The sequence below is a fragment of the Sporothrix brasiliensis genome (genome assembly GCF_000820605.1).
Source record: "Sporothrix brasiliensis 5110 chromosome Unknown Cont20, whole genome shotgun sequence".
Taxonomy (NCBI): domain Eukaryota; kingdom Fungi; phylum Ascomycota; class Sordariomycetes; order Ophiostomatales; family Ophiostomataceae; genus Sporothrix; species Sporothrix brasiliensis.
The window spans coordinates 472,833-487,945 of NW_024467139.1; the positions used below are offsets into that span (position 1 = coordinate 472,833).

A 15,113-nucleotide genomic window follows, 5' to 3' on the forward strand; every position below is an offset into this window, starting at 1 on the left:
CCAAAAATGCTTTTAACCGCCAGCGACCGTCCGCTTACCGCCCTCCCAGCCCTGCCGCAATCTTGTCGCCACGCTCGCCGCCCAGGTACACGTCGTCCTCGCCGCGGTCCGACGAGTGGCGGGCGACGTCGAGGGCCTCGCGGTAGGCCTTCATGACCGAGGCCTCGTCGATGGGCAGGCGGTGCTCGACCAGCAGGCCGACGACGCTCCGCAGGCGGGCAATCTCGCGCATGGTCTCGCGGCTGACGGGGTCGTTCTGGCTCGAGTAGATGGCGGCGCTGACCGCCTCCTCAATGTTGTTGATGCCGACGGCGGCGGCAGCGGCAGAAGGTCCTGGCGATGCACCAGACGCAGCAGCAGCAGACGACGCCGACTGTGGCTCGACGTGGGCGCCGACAAAGACGTAGCCGTTGACGCCCAGGATGACATCGATCTTGCCAGCGCCCGTGCCGTACGCAGCAGCATGGCGGTGGCTGCCCGACGTGTCATTGGTGCCGTGCATGGCGGCGTCCTCGCCGTGCGCATTGTTGTTGTCGTCACTACCGCCATCGTCATCCTCGTCGTCACCGCTGACTGTCCAGACCTGCCGCCGCGCCCGCACGACACCCGCGCCTGCGCCCGCGCCGCCGCCCGCCACCGCAAAGAACACGCCGTTGCGCAGCTTGCCGTAGCGCAGCGAGCGCGTGTGCAGCACGGCCACGCCGTCGCCGAAAATCTGCTGCACCTCGGCCACGAGCAGGTCGCCCTCGGCAAAGAAGGAGCGGATCTGCAGCTCGTCGGTCTCGGTGCGCTTGCGCAGGACGCCGCCAGGCAGGTTGATGGCCGACAGCGGCAGGGCCGCCAGCTGCGCGGCGCCGACGTCGACGCGCCAGCGCTTGGCCTGGACCTCGACGATGCGGCCCACGACGAGATCGCCGACTTCAGGCGCATAGCGCGCGCGCAGCGGCCGCACGGACAGCAGGCGGTTGGTGCGGACGACGGTGCCCGCGAGCGAGGACACAATGCCGCCCGATGCGCCGCGGGTGTCGGCGTACGTGCCGTGGCCGCGCATCCACTGCGGGTCGTCTGTGATGACTTCGCCGGGCGTCACGATCTCGTAGCCGCCCGTGTTGTCGGGTGCGGCGCCATCGCTGTCATTGTCCTCATCGTTTTCGTCGTTTTTGTCGTCGTCGTCTTCGTCGTCGTCGTCATTGTGCCGTGCGCCTGCCGTGGCTGACCAGCCGCCCACTCTCCTTGTTGCAGTCGACTGAAACTGGCGAGACGCCGCCTGAAGAGGCGGCAAAATGGTGATGGGCATGTGTGATGCGGAGTGTGTATTATTTGCAGGATGCACAGTTGCGTGCAGATTCGTGTGGAGGTCAAACAAGGCCAGTCGGTCTTCGAGTCCGTTGGGGTATCGTTGTGTCGGTCGTGGAGGCTGATGATGATCTACTTTCAGAAGTTGTTCGTCTCCAAACTAACTTTTTTGAGGCTGTTGGATGGAAAAGTGGGGCCAGTTTTTGGTATCGATATCTACGGTGCGTATATTCCATATCACACTGTTTTGCACGGTGCAGCCGACTTACACCTCGAATATTGTTTTTATTTTCTGCAACGCTGACCACGAGCACAGAAATTGAATAAAGGCTTTGTACGTTCCGCGAGTTTGTAATCGAGAAGTTCATATCAGCTGGGTTATTTCTATTCACTTGTTCTTGCTTGCTTACTATTACTATATGAAGCTTTTTTTTTTTCATTTATTCTTTATATCGTCACATTTTCCCTGGATAGACATCAATCGTATTCATCTTCTTTTGAGTTACTTTAAGACCCTGGTTCACACGGAAAAAACATCAAACATTATAATTTGTATAGATTTCGCTTTCTACCGTCTTCTACCTCGTTATTTCCACACCTCTATCACATCAACCCCCCTGCACTCTAGGTGGCAAAGATAAAATGAGGACTCTTGTCGCCCAGTTCGCGGACCTGGTCGTCGGTCAGGCCAGAAATACGCGCATCCCGCTTGCCGGCTGTGCGCTGCTTGTTCTCGTAGACATAGTAGGCCCAGACGAGGCCGTAGGTGACGACGGCAAAGGCGCCCATGGCCAGCGAGATGGCGTGGCCCTTGACGTAGCGCGGGCCCTCGGCGGCCGGGTAGACGTAGCCCGACATAATGCCGGCGCTGTTGCCGATGCAGGCCTGCATGGCAATGGTGGTGGTGCGTTTGCCGTAGCGGGGGACGTTGGTGGGCAGCCAGGCGAGCGGCAGGCCGACGACGATGTAGAGGCCGGCGGCGACGAGAAAGCAGCCGGCGTAGTGCACGGCGACGCCGCCGTCCGAGATGAGCATGCCGTAGCCGCAGACGGTGATGACGCCGGCGACGAGGACAAAGAGGGCGCGGTGCTGGATGCGGTCGGAGACTTGGCCGACAACGAGGTAGGCGGCGGCGCCGACGAGGTAGCAGGGGATGGTGAGGACCTGGACGACGGGCGTCGAGAAGTCGGCATTGATGCCCTTGATGATGGTGGGAAGGTAGGCTGAGAAGGCTGCGGGGCGGTTAGAGAGGGAGGGACATCAACAATATACAAAAAAAAAAAAAAAAAACTCACCGTACAGCATCACGTCCGCCCCAAACTGGGCAAAGCAAAAGGCCCACACGGTCCAGTCGGCAAACGCCTCGAGCGCGTCGTTCCAGTGGAACTGCTTGGCGGCCTGCGTCATGCCGGGCTGTCTGTCGAGACGACGCACCAGGCGTGCGCGTTCGGCGGGCGTCAGGTAGTAAGCGGTGGCCGGCTCGTCGGCCAGGCCGAACCAGGTGGCGACGCCCAGCACAATGCAAGGTAGGCCCTCCAAAATCATGATCCAGCGCCAGCCGTTGTAGCCGCCGTGGCCCTCGAGGAAGCCGATGCCAAACGCCAGCAGGCCGCCGCCGGCGCCGGCGAGCGCCGAGCAGGCAAAGAGGACGGCGATGCGCAGGGCAATCTCGCGGCGCGTGTAAAAGGTCGTCAGGTAGACGACCAGGCCGGGCCAGAGGCCGCCCTCGAGCGCGCCCAGCAGCAGCCGGCAGGCCAAGAAGCTGCCAAAGGTCTGCGCGAACCCGGAAAACGTCGCCACAAGGCCCCAGCCGGCTGTGATAAAGCCGAGCCAGCGGGACGGGCCGATGCGCTTGACCATCCAGTTGGCCGGGATCTCGACGCTGATGTAGGTCGCAAACAGAATCGACACGAGGATCTGGTACTGGTTGCCCACGAGGCCGAGGTCGGTCTTGAGCCCGTAGAGGCTGGACTGCTGTCAGTGGGGGCGAGTATGGGGGCAGAATGGGAGAGAGAAAGCAGACGTACGCAGCATTGCCGATGTTGACCCTTGGAAGTGTTAGCACGACTGGTTTGGGCAGGCTTCACGAATTTCCACAAAGGAACGGGACGTGCTCACCGGTCAAGGACACTGAAAATGTATATCAGCATGGCGAGTCTGTGTGTGTTAGCTGTGTCCGTCGTGAAATGTACATAAACAAACAGCATTGGAGCCGTACGTCATAATGTGCAGCTATTCTCTGGTTAGCATTTCCGAGAACATGGCTCCGTTTAGTGCCTCATTTCTCTGCGTCGACGTACATCGAGCTTTCGGACAAGACGGCGGTCGGCCTTGAGGTCTGCGTCAGACTCGACATCGTCGACATCGTCGACACCATCGACATCGGCAAATTCGTTTGGTGGCGTTGCGGTTGCTGAAATGGCAGAATCGCCCAGCTTTTCGTCTGGATGGAACGACATGCTGTCAGGTAAGGAGTGATAATTTGGTGTCCCGTTGAGAGTTGTGGCCTTCCTTGACAGTCGTCTTGATCTTTGGGCGGTAAAATGAAAAAAAAAAAGTTCACCATGAACCTTGATACATGCGCGCAAAGCACGCCGACACCGTACAACCACTTGAATAAATACATAAACAGACATGCAGACATAAGAAGCAGTGCCGGTCACTGTCCACACGATGGCCATCCGACTCGTGGCTGATCCCTGTCACTATTGTTTGTCGAGCACGCCACTGGGACTAGACAGAGCCGTCGCCAAGACAGAAAAACGACAACGGCCAGGCACGTCCCACAAGCAGCGTAGCGTCTGAATGTTGCAATCGACGGCGGGTTCGACGCCACTAAAGAAGCCGATTTTAGTGCAAAACCGCGGCGACACGTTCTTTAAAGCCCGATCGGGATCAAGGTAACGGATGTAAGTGGAGGACATTGGGAAAAGAAACACCCTGCACCAAGGCTGGAAAAGAAATGAATATGACGAAAGTCAATAGATTCAGTCTGGGGTGCTTTTGGACCTCCATAATGCTCTGCACTCCTTTGTATCCATCTGTAGCTTTTCGTAGTAATTCAGTTCACACCATGAAGCTCACCATCGACGAAGCCACCGGCCTGGCACACGCCGTGCTCGTCCACACAGGCTACAGCCCGGCCGCCGCCGACACGATCGCGGCACATCTCATCGACAGCGAGCTGCGAGGCTACGCCAGCGCCGGACTTGCGCGCATCCTGGCCGTGCGCGAGCGGCTGCACGGCCGCCCGACGACAAAGGACGCGAATGGGCCTCACCCGGTCATCGTCGAGGCGTGCAAGGTGACCAAGGACACGGCCGTCCTCGCCCACATCGACGGCCAGGACGCGTTTGGCTACCTCGTCGGCCAGCGCGCGACGGAACTGGCCATTGCCAAGGCCAAGCAGCACGGCATCGCCATCGTCACGGCCAACAACACGTGGACCACGGGCATGCTGTCGTACTATGCCGAGATGGCCGCCGCCGAGGATCTGGTGGCGCTCGTGACGGCCAGCTCGACGCCCTGGGTCGCGGCGCATGGGGGCACCACGGGTGTCCACGGCACGAATCCGCTTTGCATCGGCTTTCCGGGTGCGTTTGCCGCGGACGCAGCCAGCAGGACGACGACACCAACGCCCATCATCCTCGACATGGCCACCGCCCAGCTGCTGCACGCCGACGTCGTCCTTGCCCAGCGCCTTGGCACGCCGCTGCCCGTCGGCACTGCTTTTGACGCCGACGGCCAGCCAACTACCGACCCAGCGGCCGTCTTCCGCGGCGGCGCCATTGCTCCCTGGGGCGGCTACAAGGGCTCTGGGCTGGCGGCCGCCGTCCAGCTGTTTGGCGTCCTGGCCGGGGCACCTGCGTTTCCGCCCACCCTCGAGCAGTTTGGCTTCACCGTCATTGCCATTGATCCAGCGCAGTTCCAGCCGCTGGATGAGTACCGCCACCAAGTTGCCCAGTATGTCCAGACGGTGCACGCCAGCGGCCCTGCGGAAGCCGGCGGACAGCCACTGCGACTGCCTTTTGAACGGTCAGCAGCACAGAGAGCCGAGGCGCGAAAGAATGGCACAGTGACGGTGGACGACGTGGTCTACAAGGCGTTGCAGGAGGTCGTAGGGTCTGGCGGCACAGAATAAATAGGCGTACTAAATATGTCAATATATGAACTGCGTTGGATGACTTTGTGACCGCCTTTGCTAGCGTCGTATTGATATTCGTAGACTGTTTTGCTTTTCATTTGATTCTTCTGGTCTTGTTTTGAGTTGAAGTGGATGATTGCATTATGGCAGGCCCTCCCGCCCTCACAAATGAAGCCGGCTTTCCAAAACTCGTTGTGGCCCTCGATTCCTCTCCGTTTTCTCCGTCCCTACCGCCTTCGTTGCCGTCGTTGCCATCGCTGCCTCCGCCTTTCGCCGTTCCCTCTCCCACCAGGCGAGTCGCAGCGCGACCACGTCGTTGAATGCGTCCGCCCACTGTTGCTGGAACGGCGGCAGGACGCGGCCCGTCGTGCCTGGTGCTGGGTCGCCGGCCAAACGGCGCAGGCCGTCAAAGTAGTCGGCAAAGTCCGGTGCAACGTTGAAGAAGCGCACGCCGTCACCACGCGCCGCAACGGTGTCGGCTTCCCACTGGCGCATCTCCTCATGCGAAGGCAGCACCGCCCGACCGGCGAATACACGCGCCGCTGCCACCGCCTGCCACTCAAACACGCGGAACGTCAGCCCGCCGGCGACCATGCCGACAAACGCCAGACAAGGGTCGGCCCGGCAAAAGACGTGCTGGTAGAGGCCCTGGATGCGCCTGTTCTTGACGGCAACGTCGACAGCGGCGCCCCCGGCCTCCGCCAAGAACGTAAACGAAAAGTCGTAGCCCGTCGCAAAGAGCACGACGTCCACCTCCTGCACAGACGACCCGTCGGCAAAGTCGATGCGGCCCGTGTCCGCATGGAACTGCACAATGGGCGGCCGAATGTCCACGTGCCGGTGTGTAAACGCCGGCCAGCCAAACGCCGCCAGCGGCTGCCGCAGCGACGCCACCACCGGATGCTGGGCCACGCGCCGGATCGCGTGCAGCGCATCAAACGCCGACACCGATCCGCCGACCACAATCACGCGCTTGTGCGCGAAGTCGTCGGCGTTTCGGAAATGCTTGCTGTGCCGAATGCGCCCCGGAAAGGCTTCGTCGTACTCGGCCAGGCCCGCGATCGGAGGCAGATACGGCAGCGAATAGTGGCCGGACGCGACCACCACGGCGTCAAACGTCTCGTGCCACCACGTGTTGACCGCTTCGACCGGCTTCGGCTTGCTGGTGCTGCGTTTGTTGCTCGGCACCGTCTCCGCACGCAGCGTCAACACCCACTCGGCTCCTCGCTTCTCCGCACGCTCCACGTACGTCCCCAGAGACACAAGCGGCCGGTGGTCGCCCGCCGCAAAGATGCCCTCCACCCAGCGCCGGATCACCTCGCGGTGGCGGAACGGCGCATGGGCTCCGTACTGCGCGCGTGCATGCTCGGACACCACCGCCGGGATCGGCTCCTGCGTAAACGACATGGTCTGGGGCGGCAGGTTGCTGTGCAGGCCGTCGTGCACGCCCGTTTCGGCGTACCGGCGAGACGGTGCATTGACGGCGTCGCTGTGCTCCGTCTCGACAGGAGACCCGGCAGCAGTTAAACTCAAAGCGGTCGGAACATCGACGGGACGGTCGGCTGTGCCGTTGAGCAAGGCTCGCACCGACGGAATGGCAGGCCTTGGCGTCGCCAGACTGGCTGGATCGTACACCCATGTTCCACCGAGCTGCGTCTTCCGCTCAAACACGCGGACAACATCAAACGCCTGCTCCTTGACGAGGGCGTCGGTGGCAATCGCTCCGGCCGGTCCGGCACCAATCACGGCCACGCGGCGGCATCGTGGTTGTGGTGGCCGTGGTGGTTCAGATGCTTGAGGGTGTTCTTGTTGTGAGGATGGCTGCGATTCGAGCGGATCGTGCATTCTGTCTCTGGATTGCGTGTCCCCTCTAAATGGACTGCAAGAAGTACAGAGTCAATTAACGGAAGGAGCCAACGTGCGAGAGAACCAGCTAAGACGGAAGGCGTGCTCTTGTACAATCAAGGCAAGAGCGCACGTCGGCTCTTGTACAAGGACAGCAGGAGCGAAGGTCGCCTGCCCCTGAACGTTGCCCTCCTCGTTTTTTTCGTCCCAGACTTGACAATCAACAATAACAATCGACATCCTCGACATCCTCGACACATTCGACACATTCGACACACGACTCGACTTACACAAGGCTGCCCAAACGCCGCTACGGGCTTCAACCCCGACGACTCCACATTGCCAAGCCCGATGTCCCGATGGTTAGAGCCCGTAGCGTCGACCTAAAACGAGACGCAACAGACAAAAAGAGACGAAAAAAGAGACAAGAGACGAAACCCCTGCATCTTGGACCCGACATCACGGACCCTAGCGATTGCGCCATTGTCGCGTCCATTGCGTCTCGACTTGGAGGCGTGGTCTCCATGTGCCATGCTCCCCTTGGCATTTGGAGATTGGAAGGGGGCTTGGCCAAGCTTCGTCTCTTGTGAAAGTCGATCTACAGCGCGGTGATATGAAGTGTGAAGTGCTCGCGACTCTTGGCCGTTGGACGGTAGGCCCTTGTTGATCTCCAAGTTTCGTCTCGGATTCATACGTTCGCCTCCATTTCTGTTCGTTTTGAACCAACTTCCACACGATGGCTTCGCAGTTTCTAACGGCCTTTCCTCCCCTTCCAGACTTGGGGTCTCGCTGGCCATTTGTCTTGCTGGCTACGGTGGCCGCCGTCTTCGTCATTCTCGCCACAAACTACTTTCACCACGGCTTCCACAAGTACCCGGGTCCCCGGCTGGGCGCCGTGTCCGACCTCTGGCGCTTCCTGAGTGTCTGGCGCGGCAAGCCGCAGGACGATCTGCGGGCGCTGCACGCAAGACACGGCGACGTCGTGCGCGTCGGGCCCAATGCGCTGTCGTTCAGCCACCCCGACGCCGTGCGGGACATTTACGGCATCAGCAACAAGCTGACCAAGAGCGCCTTCTACCCGGTGCAGATGCAGCTGTCGCGCGGCGTGGTGCTGCAGTCGCTCTTTGGCACGCAGGACCAGGACTACCACATGCGGCTGCGGCGGACCGTCACCAGCGCCTTCTCCATGACGGCCATCCGGCAGTACGAGCCACGCGTCAACGAGACGGTCCGCGTGTTTCTGAAGCAGACCGAGCGGCTGTACGCCGGCCGTGGCAGCGACACGGGCCACGAGGTGGTGTGCAACTTTGTGCAGTGGCTGCAGTACTTTGCCTTTGACGTCATTACGGAAATCACCTACAGCCGACGCGTGGGCTTTGTCGACCGCTGCGAGGACGTCGACGGCATCATTGCGTGGCTGGCGGGCATCTTCGACTACCAGGCGCCCGTGGGCCAGATGCCCTGGCTGGACCGGCTGTTTGTCAAGAACCCGGTGCGCACGCTGCTGAGCAAGTACGGCTTCATCGACAACTCGTCGGCCACGGCCAAGTTCTCGCGCGCGCGCATGGCCGAGCGGTTTGCCGAGATGGAAGAGAAGGTGAAGCGGGCGCAGAGCGGCGGCAGCGGCAGTGGCAGTGGCAGTGGCAGTGGCAGTGGCAGTGGCAGTGGCGACGACGACACGGCGGTGGTCGACAAGGACAGCATGGATCTGTTGACCATGTTCTGCCGCGCGCAAAAGGCGGACCCAGCCTTTTTCGACGACGGTCGGCTGCTGACAATGACGACGTCGATTGCGCTCGCGGGCTCGGACACGACGGCAGCCAGTCTCTCGGCTGTCTTTTACCACTTGCTCAAGAACCCGCGGTGCTACACCCGGCTGGTGGCGGAAATCGACCACGCCGTCATTGCGGACGCCGACATTGTCACGTACGCCGAGGCCCAGCAGATGCCGTACCTACACGCCTGTATCCAGGAGACGTTCCGCATGCACCCGGCCATTGGCCTCGTCCTAGAGCGCCTGACGCCGCCGCAGGGCATTGAGATTGCTGGCCAGTTCGTCCCAGGCGGCACCGTCGTCGGCTGCAATCCGTGGGTCATCCACGCGCGGCGGGACGTCTTTGGGGACGATGCCGACGTGTTTCGGCCGGAGCGGTGGATGGTGGGCAAGGATGCCGACCCGGCGGCAGAAGCAGAAGAGGAGGCGCGCATCAAAGACATGGCCAACACGCTGTTCCACTTTGGCGGCGGCTCAAGGACGTGTCTCGGCAAGCACATTGCCCTCCTCGAGATGTACAAACTCGTGCCGAGTTTTCTACGGCGGTTCGATGTGCAGCTGACGACAGACGAGGACTGGGACCTGCACAATGCGTGGTTTGTCAAGCCCAAAAAGTTTGACGTCAAGATTGTGCCGAGGTCAGGATGAGCTACGTACGAGTATTTGACACATAATGAACGCGATCAATGAACATAAAAATTGAAGGCCATATATGGAAGGCCTTTCGACATAACATGAGCAACGATATGCAGCTCAAGGGCATGAGAGCATCCCCGCATCAGCTACTTGACGGGAAATTGTCATAAAAACGATGACAGAAAAGCGACGCAAAGAAAACATTCAAACAGAGAGTCTCGTCAAAAGCACAACAGTACATGCCAAGCCCAACACTGAGTCGCTCTGGCCCCACTTCTCCATGTTATCTGAATGGTGTCATTTAGGGTGCAAGCACGCCAGACGATCCATCCTTGGCCGGGACTAATACGGGACTCCACTGTAGCTTCGAGAGCGAAACGATGCCGTACAACAGACTCTCTATTTACGTTTCACGAAGCTGTTGTGGACACACACTGTCACTTCGACTTGTTGTCTGTCGTGCAACAACACAAGATGGACGTATTGAGTCACATTCCATCGTCCCATGCGTCGCCATCCAACGCATCGCCGCCTCTCCCTCTCGCTCTCGCACGGCCGCTGCGCACATCGTCGTTGGCCTGCCTCGAGTGCCGGCGGCAGCATCTCCGCTGCGATGCCGGTCAGCCCGCCTGTCGACGGTGTGTATCGGCCCGACGGCCGTGTTATTATGCGCCGTCTCGTCGTGGGCGGAAACGGCGGCGCGAGGACGGCCACGACGCGGTAGCCGTGACCATGGCTGCAACAGCGACGACAGAGAGCCAGCCGGTATTTCCGGGGCTGTTGCATGTTGACACGAGTAACGTCTTGGTGCCTGATGACAGCAGTCTCCAAACGGATAACATAAGCGACGTCTTCACTCCTGCCGTCCACTACGCGTCCGAGAATGGGAGCGACGACCACCTGGTGGACCTCTACTACGCCTACTTCCACCGCGCCCACCCCTTTCTCGTGCCTCGTCCACTCTACCATGCACAACGATATCCACGCTACCTCCAGCTGGCCGTCCAGTTTGTCGGCAGCCACTATGCGTCGACCAAAGAGGCCAGAAGTGCAGGCGCAAGCTCATGCCAAGGCACCGAAGTCTTGCGCGACCGCGCCACCCAGATCCTGGCCATGGCCGACTCGATGGCCGACTCGATGGCCGACTCGATGGCCGACTCGATGACCGACTCCGCGGCAGAAGTAGATACCCACCGCATCGTCGCCATGGTGCAGGCCCTGACAATGCTGGCCATTGCTCTGCATGCACGGCACGAGCTCGCCGCGTCCGACCGGGCCGTGGCGCGTGCTCTGTAGCTGGCCGTGGATCTCGGCATGCACCGGCGGCCGTTTGCGTCGTCGTCACGGACCGTCCAGCACGAGTCGTGGAGACGCACCTGGTGGGAGCTGTACATTGTCGACGGCTACCTGACGGCGCTGCACCACAGGAGCATCTTCCGGTCGGGCAGCATCGGCGCGAATGTGCTTTTGCCCTGTGAAGAGGATGTCTATGTGCGAGCAGCCGGCGGAGAGCGTCTTCCGCTCCCTCTTTCACTCGATGACTTTGACGCGCGCCTGTTTTCCAGCTTCGACAGCGACTGCGACAATGACAGTGACGGTGGCAGCAAGGACGTCGACACCATGCACCGCGGTCGTTTCTCCTCGTTTGCCTACCGCATCGACGCCGTCCGTCTCCTTGGCCGTGTTCTGGCCGTCACGCGAACAAGCCAGGCCCAATTCCACAACCAGACCGAGACCCGGACCCGGACCCAGACCCAGACCCAGGCGCAAGACTCCTTCTCGTCCGTCGACAGCGCCCTCGCCGGCTGGCAACACCACCTGCACCCATCCAAAACCGACGTCGTCCGTCTCGGCGTCGGCCGTGATGGCAGCGCGATTGACGAGATGCTCTTCCAGGCCCACATGCTCGTCCACTACGCCACCCTCGTCCTGCACTGCCCCCGCAGCGACCTCGTCGTCACCCTGCCGGCGGCCGCACGCATCTCTTGTGGACAGGCGGATGGGCTGGGTCCCGGGCCCGGTGCCGCCGCCCACGCCGCCCGCGCCACCCCTGCGTCCACAAGGCTGTCGGGTCTGGCTGCCCTCTGCGCCCCTGTCGTCCAGGAACACACCCCCTTTTTCGTCTGCGGCCTGCTCCTCGGCGCCACCGTCCAGCTCGCCGCCTGTGCGTCCCGCCCCGCCCTGCGCTGGCCCTTTCGCGACAGCATCCTCCTCGCCATTGGCGTCCTCAAGACGCTCGGCCGCACCTGGGCCCTCGCACACAATGCACTGCGTCTACTTCGGGACGTCGCTGGCGAAGTCCTGCAACAGAGCGTCCACAGCAGCGACAGCAGCAGCGGCAGTGGTGGTGGTGGTGGTGGTGGTGGTGATGGTGGCATCCATGCCGGTGTCAACATCGCCAACAATGTCCTTGGCAACGTTCAGGACTGGCCGGCACGGGCCATGGTTGATGCCCGCACTGCCACGTCGGGGGACGGCGATGCAGCAGTCGCTGCCTTTTCGGACCTTGTTCCGTCGCCCGGGTTCTTGCAGACGCCGAATCGACTCGACAGCCTAAATCAGATGGACCAGCTCGAGCAATGGACGTTACCTCTGATGCTGCAGCTGAACGACCACCAGAGCTCCCAATCGACGTCTTTGTGTTGATGGAAAAGTCGCAAGCGTGCTCATACTGGATATGGTATGTTTGGATGTATGTTGGATGTAAACAATTATGAAATAGATAATGTAATATGACGAAATCTAGGCGCAAATAAATTAAACGTTTGTGTTATATTCATTTTCGCATTTTTTCTTCATATATGTTTTTCACATTGTCTACTTTTATATTATTGCTCGAACGCTCTATCTAGATTCTACTTATTTGTAAAAAATTTACCATTTCTTTTCAAGACTACCCCTAACAAAGACCAAGCTTCACCTACCCATTGCCTCTATTCACACTGGCTGCCTGTCTTCATCCATGCATCACACACAGAGCGTATGATGCGCGTAGATGGGTACGATGCAAACCACGATCAACCACAACACGGCTCGTTGACCCTGTCCACGTTCTGCCAAGGTTCGCACTCATTGGCAATGCCCAGACTCATGTAAACAGAATGCGCCGCATTGATTCCATGCACCGCCGCTGGTTTCCGCATTTACCAGGTAACCACTTTTACGACGTACAAAGACGAACGAGTTTATCCCGTCATCCAATTAAGCCGTACAACCTGCTCGTCCCTGTTTTCTGTTCTCGTTAACCAACCCGGCCGATTTCCATGCAGGTCAGGCTTTCCCAACCCTTTTGCTCTTGTTCTTCAATGCCGTCCCTGGCTCCGCCACAAATCCTCCTTTGCCTTTTTCTCTCTGCCCGCCCTGCTCTCCAATGTACTTTCCAGCGCGGCAAATTGTGGCCACAAATCCGCCCTTCCTCGAATGATGTATGTCCTAATGTCCCACAGCCTCGTCGATTTGCAAGCGAGGCGAAAGTACCGTCGTACGTTGTATGGCGAGGCTCAAATGGCCCTTTTTGCTTCCACCTTCCACGCACCAAACGTCTTTTTCCGCTACCAATTCGCTTTTTTGTGGCCGTTGTCTTCCTCTCCAGAATACCGCTCCAAAGGTGAATGAAGCGCCATCAGTTACATGGTGTTCAGTAAGAATTTCCGCAGGTATTGTTGCACTGTGTCACATCTGCACAGTCATTACGCCGCACATTCCAGTTCACTGTAAACGGTTCCTGCATCCCTCGACCTCGCTTCATGCAAGTCGCAAACCAGCTGTCTTGAAATCACGGGTCCCGGCCAGGTCTGGATCGGTCTCATGTAGCTTTTCTTCCCGGCCGTTTTTTTTTTTTTTTTTTTTTTTTTTTTTTTTTTTTTTTTCGTCCTCCTCCTGACGCCAGTCTGTTACGAGTTCGCTATCGCTGGTATAGTGCAACCATTCACGCTGAAAGACGGGCGCTACTCCGACTAAGGAAGGCGAACCAAACCGTTGAAAGACAAAGAACAGACTCAACACGCAAGACACAGCGCCCGGCACAGCCTCGAGAGGCAACTTTTTTGGGCGACCGAGATCGCAGGCGTGCCCACGTGAGAAAGCAATGGAAACGAACGGTAAAATCCGAACAATAAAAGACAGGAACAAAGGCCGTGCGAACAAGTCACATTGTCGAAGAAGAAAAAAGAAAGGAAAAAGAAGAAAAAGGGCTTGAGAAGAAAAGGGACCAAAGACAAAGGTGGATCCGTTTTCAGTTGGACCCTTGAAGCCTTTGGTAGCGCCTTCCACGCACTGCGCTCGCTCCACTGGGCTTGCTCCTTCCAGCGATCTTTCACCGACCACATATTTACTTTACAACACGTGACCACGTCTTTCATGTCGACGACTGTATCCGTATACATTCGTATATTACTTTCAATTGGGGTCCTATCACAAGGAACACGAAACAACAAACACGACAAATAGGACCTGCGTGGGCGTCCTATGACCAAGTTTACGTACAGGATGACATACGTGTTGAGACGAGACATGGCTTGAATCGATGCTATTCGCAGTCTTTTGGACGAAACGGTAGACGGCAGGATCAAAGTCCACTGTGAACGGTATTTCCTGGAAAAACACGTACTCTTAGTCAATTAGACACAGAGTACAACATACGGAGTATTCCGTACTTCTTAATGAGCTCTCTCATGTTGCTTTTGCCGCCGTTTGGAAACACCTCTTTGATTCGCCTACAAGACCCACTCACTGCAAAGGCCGCGTCCCTCTCGTCCCCTCTTTTCTCCCCTTTCTTTGGCCGAGCAGGGAAGCGGCGTTTGGCTCTTCCTTTGCTCGCTGTGAGGAAGTTGCGGGTGCATTGAATGTCGTGGCACGAAAACGAATGAGGGAGGTGCGGCGGAGCCCTTGACTGGCTGGCACACCTCTTCCTTCCTCGTTGCTTGTCACAGACAGCGTTCTGGGCCTAAGACTGGCCAGCGTACCGTCGTACTCACTTTGTACGCGTGACTCGCCTCTCTGCTGGCTTACTGTCGTACGAGCAAGACCTATTGCCTCTTTTGCTTCTGTTGTCATTCCGACTTTTCGATTCCATCTTGTCCTCTTGCCTTCAACCTCCGTTACTCTCCTTTCACCCAGCCACCTCAACGGCGGGCCCGCTTTTTATATGCCTTCAAAGACGAACTGGGGAAACCAACGGGAACAAAAGCAAAGGCTCCACTCGGCGCTCTTTCCCAATTGTCGTCAAAACCGCCCGACATGTGCGATCTCGAAGAATACAAACTAGGAAGGCACGACGAAGTACGATTTACAGTTGGACGATCAGGAAGATACGGCAGGACTGTGAAGGGCTACAGAAGCTTGCTGATTTTGCACCGCAATTACAACATGCATCGTCAATAAACTGCCTCAAGAGCACATGCACTTCAATGCGTAAAT

At 58.7% G+C, this 15,113-nt stretch overlaps 6 protein-coding genes across 6 annotated transcripts; 3 read left to right on the forward strand and 3 right to left on the reverse strand.

Moving 5' to 3' along the window:
• Positions 1-34: 34 nt before the first annotated feature.
• On the reverse strand, positions 35-1,297 carry SPBR_07357 (exosome complex component RRP4; the record flags this gene model as incomplete). Its single annotated transcript, XM_040765611.1, has 1 exon — positions 35-1,297. One exon carries the CDS (start codon positions 1,295-1,297, stop codon positions 35-37), a length of 1,263 nt encoding a protein of 420 aa, XP_040616127.1.
• Positions 1,298-1,920: 623 nt separating this feature from the next.
• Positions 1,921-3,755, reverse strand: SPBR_06955 (MFS transporter; the record flags this gene model as incomplete). Its single annotated transcript, XM_040765211.1, has 6 exons — positions 1,921-2,528; positions 2,592-3,262; positions 3,324-3,344; positions 3,415-3,453; positions 3,515-3,528; positions 3,597-3,755. The coding sequence occupies 6 exons, from the start codon at positions 3,753-3,755 to the stop codon at positions 1,921-1,923; spliced, it is 1,512 nt and encodes a 503-aa protein (XP_040616128.1).
• Positions 3,756-4,357: 602 nt separating this feature from the next.
• Positions 4,358-7,285, reverse strand: SPBR_06553 (uncharacterized protein; the record flags this gene model as incomplete). The annotated part of the gene is made up of 2 exons (XM_040764809.1): positions 4,358-5,317; positions 5,672-7,285. The coding sequence occupies 2 exons, from the start codon at positions 7,283-7,285 to the stop codon at positions 4,358-4,360; spliced, it is 2,574 nt and encodes an 857-aa protein (XP_040616129.1).
• Positions 7,286-8,021: 736 nt separating this feature from the next.
• SPBR_07041 (cytochrome P450) lies at positions 8,022-9,707 on the forward strand (the record flags this gene model as incomplete). The annotated part of the gene is made up of 1 exon (XM_040765296.1): positions 8,022-9,707. The coding sequence occupies one exon, from the start codon at positions 8,022-8,024 to the stop codon at positions 9,705-9,707; it is 1,686 nt and encodes a 561-aa protein (XP_040616130.1).
• Positions 9,708-10,169: 462 nt separating this feature from the next.
• SPBR_07745 (uncharacterized protein) lies at positions 10,170-10,991 on the forward strand (the record flags this gene model as incomplete). Its single annotated transcript, XM_040765999.1, has 1 exon — positions 10,170-10,991. One exon carries the CDS (start codon positions 10,170-10,172, stop codon positions 10,989-10,991), a length of 822 nt encoding a protein of 273 aa, XP_040616131.1.
• Positions 10,992-11,009: 18 nt separating this feature from the next.
• SPBR_07312 (uncharacterized protein) lies at positions 11,010-12,341 on the forward strand (the record flags this gene model as incomplete). Its single annotated transcript, XM_040765566.1, has 1 exon — positions 11,010-12,341. One exon carries the CDS (start codon positions 11,010-11,012, stop codon positions 12,339-12,341), a length of 1,332 nt encoding a protein of 443 aa, XP_040616132.1.
• Between the last annotated feature and the right edge of the window lie 2,772 nt (positions 12,342-15,113).